General features: G+C 51.3%; 1 protein-coding gene across 1 annotated transcript in view; it reads left to right on the top strand.

The window, feature by feature from the left end:
- LOC140388481 (inter-alpha-trypsin inhibitor heavy chain H3-like) overlaps window positions 1-17247 on the top strand; it is a 94767-nt gene that overhangs the window by 46774 nt on the left and 30746 nt on the right. The window contains exons 13-16 of the mRNA XM_072472749.1: window positions 1371-1556; window positions 11839-11978; window positions 13967-14124; window positions 15338-15376. Of these exons, the coding sequence (XP_072328850.1) occupies window positions 1371-1556; window positions 11839-11978; window positions 13967-14124; window positions 15338-15376 (523 nt within the window). The remainder of the gene's footprint in view (window positions 1-1370; window positions 1557-11838; window positions 11979-13966; window positions 14125-15337; window positions 15377-17247) is intronic.

The raw sequence follows: 17247 nt of genomic DNA, 5'->3' as shown, positions 1-17247 counted from the left end.
CCATCAGAACCTCTATCTGACCTTTAGCTGGAGTGGTTTTATTCCATCTTGAATTAGAATGCTGTGTGTATTACTGCCTTATTTTTAATCTGAATGCTGCAGTGAACGTGATATCCATCACAGGGTGTTTCCCGCCGCTCGTAGCCACACTATCGAATGGGACTTTGCTGCAATCCGGGGCCTAGCGGGGAACACCCCGCCGAGGTCGTAATCAGTACCATTTCCTGCACTGAGGAGCTCCGCTCACCAGAACTCCTCAGTGCAAGGGGAGATTGGGACGCCATTTTTAAATGGCACCCGGATCTCTCAACCCCATCCGACACGGCTCTGGACCCTCCAAAGCCCCAACCCACCCATAATGAGGGTTCCTCGGCCGCCCCCCCAGATCGCTCCTCACATGGATAGGGCACACCCCAGCCCGATCCCCAGCGTGATCACTGCCAACTTGGCAGTTTGGCACTGCCAGCTTGACACCCTGGCAGTGTCCCCACTAACCTGGTGCCCAGGTGGCACCATATGCCAACCTACCCAGAGGGCAACCAGCCAGGGGCTTGCTGAACTTGTGCTCACATTCTTTTTGTTGGAGGGTATCTTTCAGGGCCATGAACCTCAGCTTGTTTTCAGCATTCGTGGTAGTATGAAAACCAGTCCTGCATCAGTAAATTGAGAACTAGCCATTGTCCAGGAATTCTGCAGCTAATTGCCCCATCCCTTGTGCGGCAGGCAAGAGCACAGATATTTTGCTGCTGTGGTACCTTAAATGGTCTCAGTTATGAGCTCCTTGAGCAAGCCAACTGTGAAGTTCAGAGCCGGGTAGAAAAATCACACAAAACCTCAATATCAGGAGCAAATAGTCCTGCTAGTGCATTCCAATCTCTGTCTGCATTTCAATAGGATTTTCCAAGCTTAATATCATGATATGCAAACATGCAAGCAATGAACACTCAGAATAGGACACAACCAATGGGCAGTCAGGACACTCAGAGGTGGCATCACCACAAGGGGGCATGACATTAACACTATAAAAGGGATGAGGCACTCACACACTGCCTCTTTCCACAGACAGACATCTAGAGAGTTAGACAGGGGTGATCAGCAGCATCACACCCCAGCACGTGGCTTAGAGCAAGCTGGTACAGTTCGACTGAGTTACTACAGTTAGATTAGCAGACAGTCAAACTCATTTGAGAACTGGGTTAATAGCTCAATAAACACGTTGAACTCACTTCAGAGTCTGGAGCATCCTTTAGTTAAGACTGCATCAAGTAGCAGTCTGTGTTATCCGAAGCAGCATAACACAACACTTAAAATCTCATCAATACCATGATGGTTTAAAAAGTATGTCACATTCTTCACTTTCTTTTTCACAGGGTTTTTATGATGAAGTGGCAAATCCCCTGCTTTTGGATATTGAATTTCAATATCCAGAGAATGCCATTTCAGAATCAACTCAGGCCAATTTTAAACATCTATTTGCTGGGTCTGAAATTGTTGTGGCTGGCAAGATTGTGGACAACAGTCTGGATTATCTCAGAGCAGATGTCGTTGCTAAGACTGTAAGTGCTGTCTATCAGTTATTCAATTTATATTTTGGGTGAAACATGGAAGATAGTATTGCAGTAGAATGTTATTGAATGCATTGTGCCTGTACAAGTTATTTGAAAGAACTATTTATTCACTTACCCCAATTTCTCTCCCTTCCTTCATCCCTTACCCTTCCTCATACCTTACCTGAGGTTTCTCTTATAATTAATTCTCAGCTTCCAGTTCAAAAGATGAGTTCTGACTCTATCACCTTTTCTGGGAGTTGTAAGATTATCCTAAAAAATCCCCCCAAAAACATTTTTTGGGAGTTGTCGACAGATGCAGCATTTGGCCCATTGTGCTAGTGACAGCTTTTTGATGGGGCTAATCAATTAGTCCCACTGCCCTGCTCTTTCCTCATAGCCCAGTAATTTTTTACATTTCAAAAAGTTATCAAATTCATTTTTGAAACTATTGCTGAACCTGCTTACACCACCCATTCAGGCAATGCACTTCAAATCTTAACAACTGGTTGTATAAAAAAATGCTTTCCTCCTGCCGCCTCTGGCTCTTTTTCCAGTGACCTTATCTGTGTTCTCTGGTTACTGACCTTTCTGCCACTGGTGACAATGGTCTAAATCCACATATCTTTTTTTAAAATTTAAAATGTATTTTATTACCAACATGTATCAAAACAGGTTACAGCACATAAACACCCTGGGAAACATATTTCCCAGCAATCAACTATACAGTCTGTACAAATTTTTCCCCCTTTTTCACCCTCCCCCCCACCTTCCGCTCCCCCCTCCCCCACGACAAAGAGCTTCTCAAACACAGTCACAAACATCCCCCACCTTTTCTCAAACCTCTCTGCAGAGTCCCTTAACTCATATTTTATCTTCTGCAAATGCAGGATGTCGTACAGCTCACCCAACCAAGCCGCTACCCCCAGTGGCGATGCCGACTGCCACTCCAGTAAAATTCGCCGCTGTGCAATCAGATAGGCAAAGGCCACGACATCGGCCTTCCTCCTCTCCATGAGTACCAGCTTCGCTGAAACCCCAAATATCAGCACCAAAGTGTCCCGGTCTGCCTCCTCCTCCACTATCCTGGCTAAGACTGTGAATACTCCTGCCCAGAATCTTCCCAATTTTTCACAACCCCAAAACATGTGTGTGTGATTCGCTGGCCCCCTGCCCACACCTCTCAGACTCATCTGCTACCCCCTGAAAGAACCCACTCATTCTCACCCGAGTCATATGCACCCTGTGCACCATCTGAAACTGTATCAGGCTCATCCTTGCACAAGAGGAGGTTCACGTTTACCCTTCGCAGTGCCTCACTCCATACTCCCCAATTAATCTCCACTCCCAACTCCCCTTCCCATTTTTCCTTGATCTTCACCACCCGCACACCTCCCTGCCCACCAGCGACTTGTATATATCCCCAATTCTTCCTTCCCCTTCCATATTCTGAAGTAACAGTCGCTCCAGCAGGGTGTATCCCGGCAACCTAGGGAACCCTCTCCAGACCTTTCGCGCAAAGTCCCTAACCTGTAGATACCTGAACTCACACCCCCTTGGCAGCTTTACCCTCTCCCTTTCACATGGAGTATCTCTAACATGGTATCAAAGAATGAAGCCCAGAAGCCTACAGGTTTGGGGCAGGACCAGAACGTATGCGTATGGCTAGCTGAGCCAAGTGAACAGCGATCACATCTATCCTCAACAACTGGGAAAAACGCATTCATCCTCGCCCTAATCAAGTGTGTCCTGTGCACCACCTAAAACTGAATTAGGCTCAGCTGGGCACATGAGGATGTGTAGTTGACCCTGTGAAAGGCCTTGCTCCAAACTTCACCAGTGTGGTATTATAGGTATTACGGTACCTGATAGGCTAAAGCACCATTGGTGGAAACTGTATGCTTTCTATTGGTTAGAATGTATGATAGCTCTGCCCTGATAGGCGGGGTATAAGAACCCGTGATGCCCCAGCAGCCTTCATTCTGTACCTGAGCTGCTGGGGGAATCATCTAGCTTATTAAAGTTGTAGTTGGACTACAACCTCGCTTTAGTGGTCATTGATCGTGCATCAATCAGTAAGGTCAGAAGAAAGGTTGGAGCTCCGAATCAAGCCGGAGTGTCTGCAACTTAGCCCCCACGCTGCGAACTCAGCGGCAAACCTTAAGCACTGGCTGGCGTGCTTTAAAGGGTATCTCAAGACGGCCGAAAACGCACCCACGGGAGAGCAGAAACTGCACGTCCTGCACTCAAGGGTGAGCCCGGAGATTTACACCCTCATCGAGGAAGCGGAAGACTTTGATGCAGCGATAGAGCTGCTAAAAGGACACTATAATCGCCCGGTAAACCAGGTATACGCCCGGCACCTGCTTGCAACAAGGCGACAAACCCCTGGGGAATCACTGGAGGAATTCTACCGTGCACTCCTGGTGTTGGGCAGAAGCTGCGGCTGCCCGCAAGTTTCGGCGAGGCGAACACACGGAACTCTTAGTCTGGGTTGCTTTCGTGGCAGGTATCTATTGTCACAAATCCGCCAGTTAGAAAAGGACACCCTGGGTCTCAGGGAGGCACGGGCCCTTGCAGGCTCCCTGGACGTGGCCTCCAGGAACGCCTGCGCTTACGTTTCCGACCGTGCGGCAGCCCCCTGGGCAGAGTGGAACCCCTCCACGGCCGACCCCGAGACTTCCCACAGGCCTGCGCTGCAAGGCGGCCTGGCAACCCCGAGGGGCCCCGCTGCTACTTTTGCGGGCAGGCCAAGCACCCCCGCCAGCACTGCCCGGCCACGCATCCACCTGCAAGGGATGCGACAAAAAGGGCCATTTTGTGGGGGGATGCCAGGCCCGGGCGGTTGCCGCGGTCTCTGGCGGAGAATGCAGACCGCAACCACTAACTTCTCCATGGGCCCTGTGCGGCCAGTGGTCGCCGCCATCTTCATATTCCAGGGCCACGTGTGGACCTCGGGAGCCGCCATCTTGTTCCGCGGACGCCACGTCGGAGGGATGGGCACCCCCAGCCACGTGCGACCAATGGGAGAAGCCATCTTGGATGAACTCCAAGGACCCCAGCTCGGCTGACCACGCACTGCCCGAAGAGAACTCTCAACTACTGCGATTAGCTCAGTGACTCTGGATCAGTCTCGGCCTCGAACACTCTCAACTGCTACGACGACTGTATTCATCAACGGGCACGAGACGTCCTGCCTAATCGAATCTTGGAGCACGGAGAGCTTCATACACCCTGACACGGTAAGGCGTTGTTCTCTCCTCATCCACCCCATTAATCGAAAAATCTCCCTGGCTTCCGGTTCACACTCAGTGGAGATAAAGGGGTTTTGTGCAGCAAACCTCACAGTCCAGGGAAGGGAGTTCAAAAATTTCCATCTCTACTTCCTTCCACACCTCTGCGCGGCTACACTCCTGGGTTTAGACTGCCAGTGTAACCTTCAAAGTCTAACTTTCAAATTCGGCGGCCCTATACCCCCCCTTACTGTCTGCGGCCTGGCGAACCTTAAGGTCGACCCGCCTTCCCTGTTTGCGAACCTCACCCTGGATTGCAAACCCGTCGCCACCAGGAGCAGACGCTACAGTGCCCAGGACCGGATCTTTATTAGGTCAGAGGTCCAAAGGCTACTGAGGGAAGGGGTCATTGAAGCCAGTAACAGATTCTGGAGAGCTCAAGTAGGGGCTGTTTAGCACACTGGGCTAAATCGCTGGCTTTGAAAGCAGACCAAGGCAGGCCAGCAGCATGGTTCAATTCCCGTAACAGCCTCGCCGAACAGGCGCCGGAATGTGGCGACTAGGGGCTTTTCACAGTAAATTCATTGAAGCCTACTTGTGACAATAAGCGATTTTCATTTCAAATAGTGGTCGTAAAGACCGGAGAGAAGCATAGGATGGTCATCGACTACAGTCTGACCATCAACAGGTTTACGCAGCTCGACGCGAACCCTCTCCCCCGCATATCCGACCTGGTAAACAGGATCGCGCATTATAAGGTATTCTCCACGGTGGATCTCAAGTCCGCCTACCACCAGTTCACCATCCGCACTAGTGACTGAAAATACACTGCCTTCGAGGCAGATGGGCGGCTCTATCACTTCTTAAGGGTTCCCTTTGGTGCTACCAACGGGGTCTCAGTCTTCCAGCGCGAGATGGACCGAATGGTTGACCGGTACGGTTTACGGGCAACATTCCCGTATCTCGATAATGTCACCATCTGCGGCCATGACCAGCACCAACCTCCGAAAATTTCTCCAGACCGCTAAAATCCTTAACCTTACATACAACAAGGATAAATGCATGTTTAGCACCGACCATCTAGCCATCCTCGGCTACGTAGTGCGAAATGGAGTTACAGGCCCCGACCCTGAACGCATGCGCCCCCTTATGGAGTTCCCCCTCCCTCACTGCTCCAAGGCCCTGAAGCGCTGCCTAGGGATTTTCAGTTACTACGCCCAGTGGGTCCCCAACTATGCGGACAAGGCCCGTCCCCTGATCCAATCCACAGCTTTTCCCCTGTCGACAGAGGCCCGCCAGGCCTTCAGCCGCATCAAAGCAGACATTGCAAAGGCCACGATGCACGCCATCGGCGAGTCCCTCCCCTTCCAGGTCGAGAGCGATGCGTCCGACGTAGCTCTGGCGGCCACCCTCAACCAAGTGGCCTTCTTCTCTCGTACCCTCCATGCTTCCGAAATCCGATACTCCTCAGTAGAAAAGGAGACCCAGGCCATAGTAGAAGCTGTGCGACAGTGGAGGCATTACCTGGCCGGCAGGAGATTCACTCTCCTCACTGACCAACGGTCGGTTGCTTTCATGTTTGATAATGCACAATGGGGCAAGATAAAAAACGACAAGATCTTGCGGTGGAGGATCGAACTCTCCACCTACAACTACGAGATCTTGTATCGTCCCGGGAAGCTAAACGAGCCTCCTGACGCCCTGTCCCGCGGCACATGTGCCACCCCACAAGTGGACCGCCTCCGAGCCCTCCACGAGGATCTCTGCCACTGGGGGTCACTCGCTTTGTCCATTTAGTCAAGACCCGCAACCTGCCCTACTCCATCGAGGAGGTCAGGACAGCCACCAGGGACTGCCAAATCTGCACAGAGTGCAAACTGCATTTCTACCGACCAGAGAAAGCGCACCTGATAAAGGCTTCCCGTCCCTTTGAACGCCTCAGCATGGACTTCAAAGGTCCCCTCCCCTCCACCGACCGCAACACGTACTTCCTGAATGTGATTGACGAGTACTCCCGGTTCCCATTCGCCATTCCCTGTCCCGAGATGACCGCAACCACCGTCATCAAGGCCCTCCATAGCATCTTTGCACTGTTCGGGTTCCCCGCTTACATACACAGTGATAGGGGGTCCTCCTTTATGAGCGACGAACTGCGTCAATTCCTGCTCAGCAATGGCATCGCCTCGAGCAGGATGACCGGTTACAACCCCCGGGGTAACGGACAAGTAGAGAGGGAGAATGGAACGGTCTGGAAGACCGTCCTACTGGCCCTACGGTCCAGGAACCTCCCAGTCTCCCACTGGCAGGAAGTCCTCCCGGATGCCCCTCACTCCATCCGGTCACTGCTTTGTATGACCACCAATCAGACACCTCACGAACGTATCCTTGTCTTCCCCAGAAAGTCATCCTCCGGGACCTCGCTCCCGACCTGGCTGGCAGCACCCGGACCCACCATGCTCCGAAAACACGTGCGGGCGCACAAGTCGGACCCATTGGTCGAGAGGGTCCATCTGCTCCATGCTAACCCCCAGTACGCCTATGTGGCGTACCCCGACGGCCGACAAGATACAGTCTCCCTACGGGACCTGGCGCTCGCCGGAACCCCACGCACATTCCAGCCGCCAGTCCCACCCTCCCCTCCACCGCAGCACCTTACAGGAGGATCAGTCCTTCCGCCGGCCCCGTCTAGGGCGACCCCCCACCAACGCCCCCCGCAGGCGCTCCCTTCCCAGGTCAACCGTTTTCCCCACCAGCGCCGTCTAGGGGTGCCGAAGCTGCCATGGGCTCAATATCTCTGAAAACGTCTTATAGAATTCCACCTGGTAGCCATCAGGCCCCGGGGCCTTGCCCGACTGCATGCCCTCCAGCCCCTTGATTATTTCCTCAATCTCAATTGGGGTTCCCAGCCCCTCCACCAGGTCCTCCTCCACCCTCGGGAATCTCAACTGATCCAGAAACTGCCTCATCCCCTCCACCCCAGCTGGGGGTTCTGCCTTGTATAATTTGCTATAAAAGACCTGAAACACCTCATTCACCCCCGCTGGGTCCAGGACAGTATTACCGTCTCTACTCTTTACTTTACCTATCTCACTGGCCGCCTCTCTGTTCCTGAGCTGGTGCGCCAACATTCTGCTTGCCTTTTCCCCGTACTCATAAATCGCCCCACTTGCCTCCCTCAACTGTTCCACTGCTTTCCCTGTGCTCAACAACTCAAACTCCGCCTGTAACCTCCGCGTCCGGGGCCTCCGAGTATCTCCTGTCCACCTGGAGTATCTCCTCCACTAATCTATCCCTCTCAGCCCGTTCCACCTTTTCTCTGTGGGCCCGTAGCGAGATTAATTCCCCTCCGACTACTGCTTTCAGAGCTTCCCAAACCGTCGCTGCGGAGACCTCCTCCATATCATTTGTTTCCAGGTAGTTCTGGATGAACTTGTTAACCCGCCCACAGATCGCTTTGTCCGCTAGCAACCCCACATCCAGTTTCCACAGTGGGCGTTGCCCTCTCTCCACACTAACTCGTAGATTCACCCAGTGCGGGGCATGATCCGACACTGCAATTGCCGAGTACTCAGTATCCACCACCTTCGGTATTAGCGCTCTGCTCAGAACCAAAAAGTCGATGTGAGAGTATACCTTGTGCACACGTGAAAAAAAGGAAAACTCCTTCGTCCTCGGCTGTGCAAACCTCCATGGGTCTACTCCCCCCATGTGTTCCATAAAACCCTTCAATTCCTTTGCCACAGCCGGCCTCCTCCCTGTCCTAAATTTTGACCGGTCCAATTCCGGACAATGACTGTATTGAAGTCTCCTCCCATGGTCGGGTTATGTGACTCTCAGTCTGGGATCTTACCTAACACCTGCCTCATAAATTCCATGTCGTCCCAATTCGGAGCATATATGTTCACAAGTACCACTCGCACCTCCTCCAGCTTCCCACTCACCATTATGTACCTACCCCCCCCCTTGTCTGACACGATTCTCCCTGCCTCGAATGCCACTCGTTTATTGATCAAGATCGCCACCCCCCTGGAATTTGAGTCCAGACCTGAGTGGAACACTTGGCGGACCCACCCCTTCCTCAATTTTGTCTGGTCTGTAACCTTCAGGTGTGTCTCTTGTAGCATTGCCACGTCCGTCTTGAACTCCCTCAAACACGCGAACACGTGAGCCCTCTTGACCGGCCCATTCAGTCAACTCATGTTCCATGTGATCAGCCTGGATGGGAGGCTTCCAACCACCTGCCGACTAGCCATCACCCTTTTTAGGCCAGCCTCGGGCTCGTGCCCTCCCCTTCCTCGAGTCCCCACTCGGGCAGTCGTCGTTCCCCACCTCCCATTTGTCCCCTAGTAACAGTTCCTCCCCAGTCAGAAAAGCAGCTCCCTCCCACCCCCTTCCTCTCCCCCCCCCCCTAGCAATGACACTAGAAACCCAAACCCCCAAGTCAAGCTCCAGTTTAACACCTGCTCACCCCCCATTGCGCTTCTGAGAGTCAGCTGACCCATGCTGACTTGGTAGCTCCCGCCCCTTGCAACAAGCAGTCTGTCTCCCTATTCTTCTCTCCTCTCTCCCCCCACATGAATAAACGTTTTAAAAGCATCACATTCCCCGGTAAACAAACATCAGAAAAAACGGTGAAGAAACAGTCACTTTAGAAAAATAGTCACCCAAAAAGCAGAACCAAATTCAAAGCCAATCCCCCCCTCTAACAAGGTCCCTGCAAGACAAAGCAACCTTTAACCATCCCCACAGCCCATTATTTCACATAGAGCTACTTAAATTTATACAATCCAGCATCACAAATCTCCGCCACAGTACTTCTTCAAGACTTCAGTGTCTTTAAATTCGCCTCCAGCTTCATTTCTTTAATAAAGGTCCATACTTCGTCTGCCGTTTCAAAGTAAAAGTCCCGTTCCGCATGTGTGACCCACAGACGGGCTGGGCATCCCGAACTTCACCCCCTTCTTAAAGATGGTCGTTTTTGCCCGGTTGAACCCAGCTCGCCTCTTGGCCAAATCCGCTCCCAGGTCCTGATCGATGCACAACTCACAGTTCTCCCACTTGCTGCTCCATTCTTTCTTGGCCCACTGCAAAACGTGTTCCTCGTCCATGAAACGGTGAAAACATGCCACCATGGCCCTCGGCGGTTCGTTCACTCTGGGCTTCCTCGCGAGGGCTCTGTGCAGTCTGTCCAATTTCAGCGGCCGAGGGAACGCCCCAGCCCCCACCAACTTCTTCAACATGTCCGTCACATAAGCTCTCGCATCCGATCCTTCACTGCCTTCAGGGAGACCAACAATTCTGAGATTCTGCCTCCTGGACCTATTCTCCAGGTCCTCCAGCTTCTCCTGCATTCTTTTCTGGTGGTTGTCCATCATCCCAACCTTGTTTTCCCGCACGGTTATGTACTCCTCGTGCTCGGGAAACTTTTGTTCCACCTCCTGAATTGGTCTCCCATGGGTATCCTGGGGCGAAATTCTCCCCCAACGGCGCGATGTCCGCCGACTGGCGCCCAAATCGGCGCCAATCAGACGGGCATCGCGCCGCCCCAAAGCTGCGGAAATGACGTTTGTTGCCCCACCAGCTGGCGCGGAAATGCGGCGCATGCGCGGAGCGTCAGCGGTCGCTGACAGTTTCCCGCGCATGCGGAGTGGGGAGAGTCACTTTGTGGCGGAGGCGGAAGGGAAAGAGTGCCCCCACGGCACAGGCCCGCCCGCGGATCGGTGGGCCCCGATCGCGGGCCAGGCCACTGTGGGGGCACCCCCCGGGGTCAGATTGCCCCGCGCCCCCCCCAGGACCCCGGAGCCCGCACACGCCGCCTGGTCCCGCCGGTAAATACCAGGTTTAATTTACGCCGGCGGGACAGGCATATTCTGGGCGGGACTTCGGCCCATCCGGGCTGGAGAATTGAGCAGGGGGTCCCGCCAACCGGCGCGGCCCGATTCCCACCCCCACCCAATCTCCGGTACCGGAGACTTAGGTGGGGGCGGGGGCGGGATTCACGGCGGCCAACGGCCATTCTCCGACCCGGCGGGGGGTCGGAGAATGACGCCCCTGATTCTGAACCACTTGATCAATCGAAGCCTTAATCGGGTCCAGCGTGTCCTTCTTCAGCTTGGCGAAGCAATCCTCGAAAAACTTCACCAGCTGATCCATAGACAACTGTGTCGTCTCCCCACGGCCCTGCTGCCCCGCCATGCTGTCCCGTTTTACCAGCTCTACTTGCGTCTTCCTTATAGGACTTTGTCTTCTCACACGGCCACGTCTGGTCCAATTCTCCATACACTGGAGGGGAATTTCTCCTTACTGTCTCACTCTTCACCGATTTATCCCATAAAATCCGAAAAAAAACGGGGGACAAAGGTCCAAAAGTCCGTTACAGGCGGGAGCTATAAAATGTGCGACCTACTCCTCCATGGCCGCCACCGGAAGACCGAAATGTAATTAATGTTGTTATGCAGGCAAACATGGCAGCCAACTTGAACACAGCAAGGTCCCAAAGCAATGAGATCTCTGACTGGTTCTGTTCTAGTATGGGACAGCACGGTGGTGCAGTGGTTAGCACTGCTGCCTCATGGCGCCAAGGACCCGGGTTCAATCCCAGCCACTCGTCACTGTCCGTATGGAGTCTGCACATTTTCCCTGTGTCTGTGTGGGTCGTACCCCCACAACCCAAAAAGATAGGGTAGGCGAATTGGCCACACTAACTTGCCCCTTAATTTGAAAAAAAAAATAATTGGGTACTCTAAATTTATTTTTTAAAAATTCTGTTCCAGTATAGAGGTAAATATTGGACATGACAAAAATAAATTTCAAATCAGTACAACATGATAATAAAATACTATTGTTCACATTATATATTGTATATATACCATGAATTTTTGTTGGCAGATTTGTGAAAACAAATTATGTATTTTATGCCTAACACATAAAAGTGAAAATGTTTGCCTTTAAAAACATAACTAACTACAATTTATGAACTTATGTCATTTAACAAAGTGTCATGTATTTTCCTGATATTTAAATCCAAGTTTCAACTGAAACCTTTAATTCTTCCTCAGGCCAATGAAAATCTAACTCTACAAGCTGAAGTTAAGATTTCTGGAGCTGAAAACATTACTCAACAGCAGCAATACATTTTTGGTGATTTTACTGAGCGACTGTGGGCTTATTTGACCATACAACAGCTCTTAGAGAAGCGGTAAAGTAGCAAGAATTTTCTATCTGTGAACTTGATATGTAGAAATGTAGGGGGCGATTCTCCAGCCCTGCGTGCACCAGAGAATCTCCTGAGAGGACCCCTCCACCCCCAGCCGGCGCAACATGAAGCAACAGGAATCAGTAGGTCTCCAAAGATGGAGACCAGACACGATAACCATGACGGAGGGGCTCAAAGACCATTTGAGTCCCTGGCTGGTCAGGACATGGCTGGGCAGTGCTGCCTGGCATCCTGGCACTGCCCTTTGCATCCTGACACTGCCCCCTGACACCCCAGCACTACCCTCCCCCCCCCCCCCCCGGGTAATGCCAGGAGTAGAACCTGAAGAGGGGTTCATAGAGGGGTACAAGAAGGGGGGTACCAGAAGGGTAGGGCATGGATGGCGGTGCCTGAAAGGGGGACATGGAGGGGTGGGTGGACTGAAAAGGGTGGGGAAGGGACTAAAAGTGGGGGAAGAATTTGACGATCCCATAGGGGGTGTCGGTCACTTGTAGGGAGGGGTGTGCTGGTGTCAGCGATGGGGGGGAAGATGCCTGCAAATTGGGGGTCTCTGCCAGTGAGTAGAGGGGGGAGGTGTAGAGTTGGCTGAAGAGCGGGGCGCCCTTCATCTTTAGGTCCCGCCTGTACCCTTCCCATTTCCTCTTTGAATATCCCCCACTGCTCTTCTGTAGGTCTACCCACCGGTAACTTGTTTTAATCTACCATGGCCAGATCCTGCCTTATTTTACTAAAGTCTGCTCTCCCCCAATCCAAGTCCTTTTTCTGCAATTTGTTTATTTCCTTGTCCATAACAAACTTAAATTGCACTATGTTGCGGTTGCTATCACTGACATGTTCCCCCACCATCACATCAACCACCTGTCTGACTTCATTCCCAGAATTAAGTCCAACACTGCACCATCCCTTTTTGGACCCTCCACATGTTGAGCTAAAAAGTTCTCTTGTATACATTTTACGAACTCTGCTCTATCTAAGCCCTTAACACAATTAATGTTAATGTTGGGAAAGTTGAGATCACCCACTATAATTACCCTATTATTATTTTTACACACTTCTGCAAATTTCTGGTCGAGTTTGGGGGTGGGAAGGTTCCGGGGAGTTGGAGGGAGGGGGGTTCATCAACTCATCCATGCCGCCCGCTGTAGGTCATTGACCTTCTTCCAGTCTTTCTGGTCATGCTGCCCAAGCTTAATGCCGCTGCCACTTCATCCCAGGCTACCCTGTGGCTCACCCTCTGGGACACCCGGGGGAACAGGACATCCCTCCTGGCCTCCACTGCATCTAAGAGCCTCATCAGGTCCACACCCCCAAACCTTGGGACCGGTCGTCTCAGTGCCATGGCTGCGAGCTGAGTGGGGTTGGTTGTGCAAGTGCTGTTTAAGTGCTGCTCAACCTTGTTGGGTGGGGCGAGGGGGTAGCTGGCGAGCGTGGTCCCGCCGGCGAGCCTTCATTTGTGACATGAAGCTCGTGAGACCTCATTTCGTGGACCAACTAACGTTGCGGAGTGCTGGGGTGCTCGATGCAATTCCCGCTCACTACCACACTTAGAAATCTGTCTGGAGAATCTTGCACTTGTGGATTGCAATCTGGGTCTGACCAACCCACCGGCTGGGAATCTCACCCCTTTTCCCACCGGGGACGACACTTGGAAATATTTTGGGAAAATTGCACTCATAATTTATGTACAAGCCGTGACTCGCACACTTGCACAGCTTGTCTTCAGCACCTGAAAGACAGGTTCATCTTCAGGTTCAAAACCCTTCATCATCCTTTATTCTTGCTAACTGTAGCTGTCCCTGGAGCAAAATGACTAATAATCATGAAGTTTAATTATCTCTTTTGATTACTTGTAGAAGAAAACGACATAGGCGGTTAAAAAGATTGCAGGAAAAAGTGTTTAAATGGCAGCACAGGTATTTACTGCACGTCACATGTTTTTACAATTAATTGCCATCAATTGTTGCCTCCAGGATTTCTGCAGAGACAGATGAAAAGAAAAACCTAACGGATCGAATCCTGGAACTCTCACTCAAGTACAGCTTTGTAACACCTTTAACATCAATGGTCGTCACAAAACCAGAGGAAAATAAGAATGACACCTTTGTGGCTGACAAACCGTCAGAAGATGGTAATGTTTGAATAAAACTACCTTTCACTGACACAAACAGAAAATACTGGACAATCACAGCAGGCCTGACAGCATCTGTGGAGAGAAAAGAGAGTTTTGAGTCTGGATGGCTCTTCGTCAAAGCTAGAGAGAACTAGAAATGGGGTCAGATTTATAAATCCTGTTGGAGAGAAGAGCAATACTTCTTCGGCGTAAGCATTCCTCGAAGAGAAGTGGCAGTGAATTAAACACGGAGATAAAAGCAAATTACTGCCGATGCTGGAATCTGAAAGAAAATCTGCTGTCTGTATCCTATTCTGTACCAAATCCCTTCTGCCAAACCTCCCTGTCCATTCCTTTCAACTTTAATTACTACCTCCTCCAACAATTCAAAGATAAATTCTCATCCTTGTGTTCAAATCACTTCATGGCCTTTCCTTTCCCTATCTCTTCAGTCCTGAAATCCAATGAGAACTCTACATACCTCTGACCACGTATGCATCCACCATCTATTTGGCCCCACCACCAGTGACTGTGCATTGTGCTTTCCAAGTGCTATTTCCAAGAATTCCTCCCTAAACCACTCCACTTGGTTGCCTCTTTAAAGGCCTTAAGCTTTAATCACACATCCATCTTTGAATTTGCATTCATTTTAATCTGATTACCCTCCTGTGAAGCATTTTTGAATGGCTTACAACATTAAGGGTGCGCGAGAAATGCAAATGAAAGCTCAATGACCCGTTTTGCCCCCTACAAATGCTGCCCAATCTGATCCAGGGGGTAGAGAGTGGTGTAGCGTTAATGTAATCTCGAAGCCCAGGCTAATGCTCTGGAGTGATGGGTTCAAATACCATCATCGTTTAATTAATAAAATCTAGAATTAAAAGCTAGTATCAATAATGATGACCATTGTGACCAAAAGAAACCCATCTGGTTCATTAATGCCCTTTCGGGAAGGAAATCTGCTATCCTTACTTGATCTGGCCAATGTGTAACTCCGACCCACAGCAATATGATTGATTGCTCTCTGAAATGGCCTAGCAAGCCACTCAGTTCAAAGGCAATTAGGTTGACAAGAAATGCTGGCCTTGCCTGTGACTCCCACCACCACAACAAAATAAATTAATTTTCTGTTTTTATTTTTTTTAAATTACAAACTGAGCATCAGCAATGCTATAACTGCCAGCTTTAAAAAATATATATAAGTAAATGTATGTTTTCATTTATTTTCCAGAAAAAGTTGCAAGACCGAGTTTTCCAGGACACTCAATGGGTACGTTTTTGTAAACAAATCTCAGTCTTGCTTTTACGTGCGCCTGAGTGAAGTGGTACGCTGCTTCACAAGTGGAAGAGTTTTGTTTTACAAAGACAGATATGTGAAGGAAGCTATTTTTTTCAAGGCATTGTCACCTCATTTACCAGAATGTAAAAGATTGGGTCTGGTAGGTCCATTAACAGGAGAATTAAAAAGATGTCTTCCAGAATGAGAATGGCAATCAAAGAAAGAATGCCAGTGGAGTGGAAATGGGAATGCCAATGGAAGCAGGAAACTGAATGCCAACAGGAGATGGAAAGATGTGCATGGCAGTCAGCTATGAAGAGAGGATGGCTAGGCCGAGGTTGTTTGCCTTAGAGCAGAGAAGGCTGAGGGGGGACCTGGTCGAGGTATATAAAATGAAGAATCATAGATCATAGGTGCAAGCCAGCTTGCTATGTGGAATAACATGACAGAGACTACACATATCTCAGGCATAATGCGTTTTAATTCTGAACATTCAAAACCCTAACGGTCCCTAGCAACTGATGGTGACCCCCCCTCCCCCCACTCCCCCCAGTGCCCACTCAGTGATCCCCAATCTTCTTAATCCTCCGTGCTCTGCTGCTACGTTTAGGTGTATCCCCAGGATGCACATCAGAGGTGGAGGCAGCCTGCTGGTCTATGCGCCCTGTGGTCTTTGATGCCCCTAGTGGATGTCCTCTGGAAGGCCTGGGGCCGGAGTGCCAGGCCACCTCTTCTGTCCACTGCCCTCAAGATGTGCAGTTGTCAGGAGGGGGGACTCAGGAGAGCTGGAGACCACAGTCGTCTCTCTGTTGGAAGCTCCGGGTCGGCCTCCGGCGCTTCCTCCTCCCGGACGGTGCCCATAGGGCCCTGCGGGGCAGCTGGAGTGAGCTCCAGAGGTCCCTGCGTAATCCGGCCCTGCTGCCTCCCCATTGTGTGCACCATGGTCCTGGCGTCCTCAGCGATGTTCCTCTGTGATTGGGCACACTCTGGGGTGCCTCGGCAATGTCCACCTGCATCAAGGACACGTTCCCCAGCTACTGGGACATACTGTTGAGGCGCTCAGCCATGGCCGTCACTGACTGAGCATCGCCCTGGACATCACCACTCATAATGCTGACTTTGTTGCAGGCTTTCCACTGTGGTCCCCACCCTAGCTGTATTGGCCTCGGTGTCCGTAGCCTTTGGCGGGGATGGGGGGGAGGGGGGGGGTGGTGCGATGGGGCGGCACTCCCCTGTGGGAGGTACCTTCTGATGGAGTCATGCAAGAGAATTGGCACGTGGTCAGTGGCAGGGAATGACATGAACAACTCACTTGAGACAAGTCATCTGGTAGAGGGGCAGTGGATCCTCATCTCTGAGGCGCAGGCCAACTTCACTGTCAGTGGCCGCTCTATGCTCGGTCATCCCTTCGATCACCAGGGCCCGTTCCACTTAGAGGGTGAGGACTCTTATGTCCGGCACCCTGCTGCCCATCTAGGCCCTTTCCCGCCTGTTAGGTACCAACTTCTCCTGTGGGGACAAAGAGAGGGCATCATGGGCCGTTCACTTGATGCAGCAAGAGGGGCATGTCTATGGTGAGGGGCAGGCATGAGCACTGCTGCTGGACATGGGTGAGTTGTACTGGTGGGTACCAGGGTGAGCCAGGGCACGGGCGTGGTATTGTGCTTGGGGAGGGGGTGAGTGGCGCTACCCGCTGACTCTTGGGGTGGGGGTCTTGACACCAGAATCGTGGCGGGTGCCGAGGTCATGCCAAACCGCAATTCTCCGGTGCCTCGACAGCGGATTCAATGCGTTTCACTTCGCACGTACAGTAAATTCAGTTTGCATATCATTAACGGGCCTGACATGGTATTGTCAGGGGC

The sequence above is a fragment of the Scyliorhinus torazame genome, chromosome 13 (genome assembly GCF_047496885.1).
Source record: "Scyliorhinus torazame isolate Kashiwa2021f chromosome 13, sScyTor2.1, whole genome shotgun sequence".
Classification (NCBI taxonomy): domain Eukaryota; kingdom Metazoa; phylum Chordata; class Chondrichthyes; order Carcharhiniformes; family Scyliorhinidae; genus Scyliorhinus; species Scyliorhinus torazame.
The sequence above is the reverse complement of the archived record's forward strand: the minus strand, read 5'-3'. Positions and strand labels throughout refer to the sequence as shown.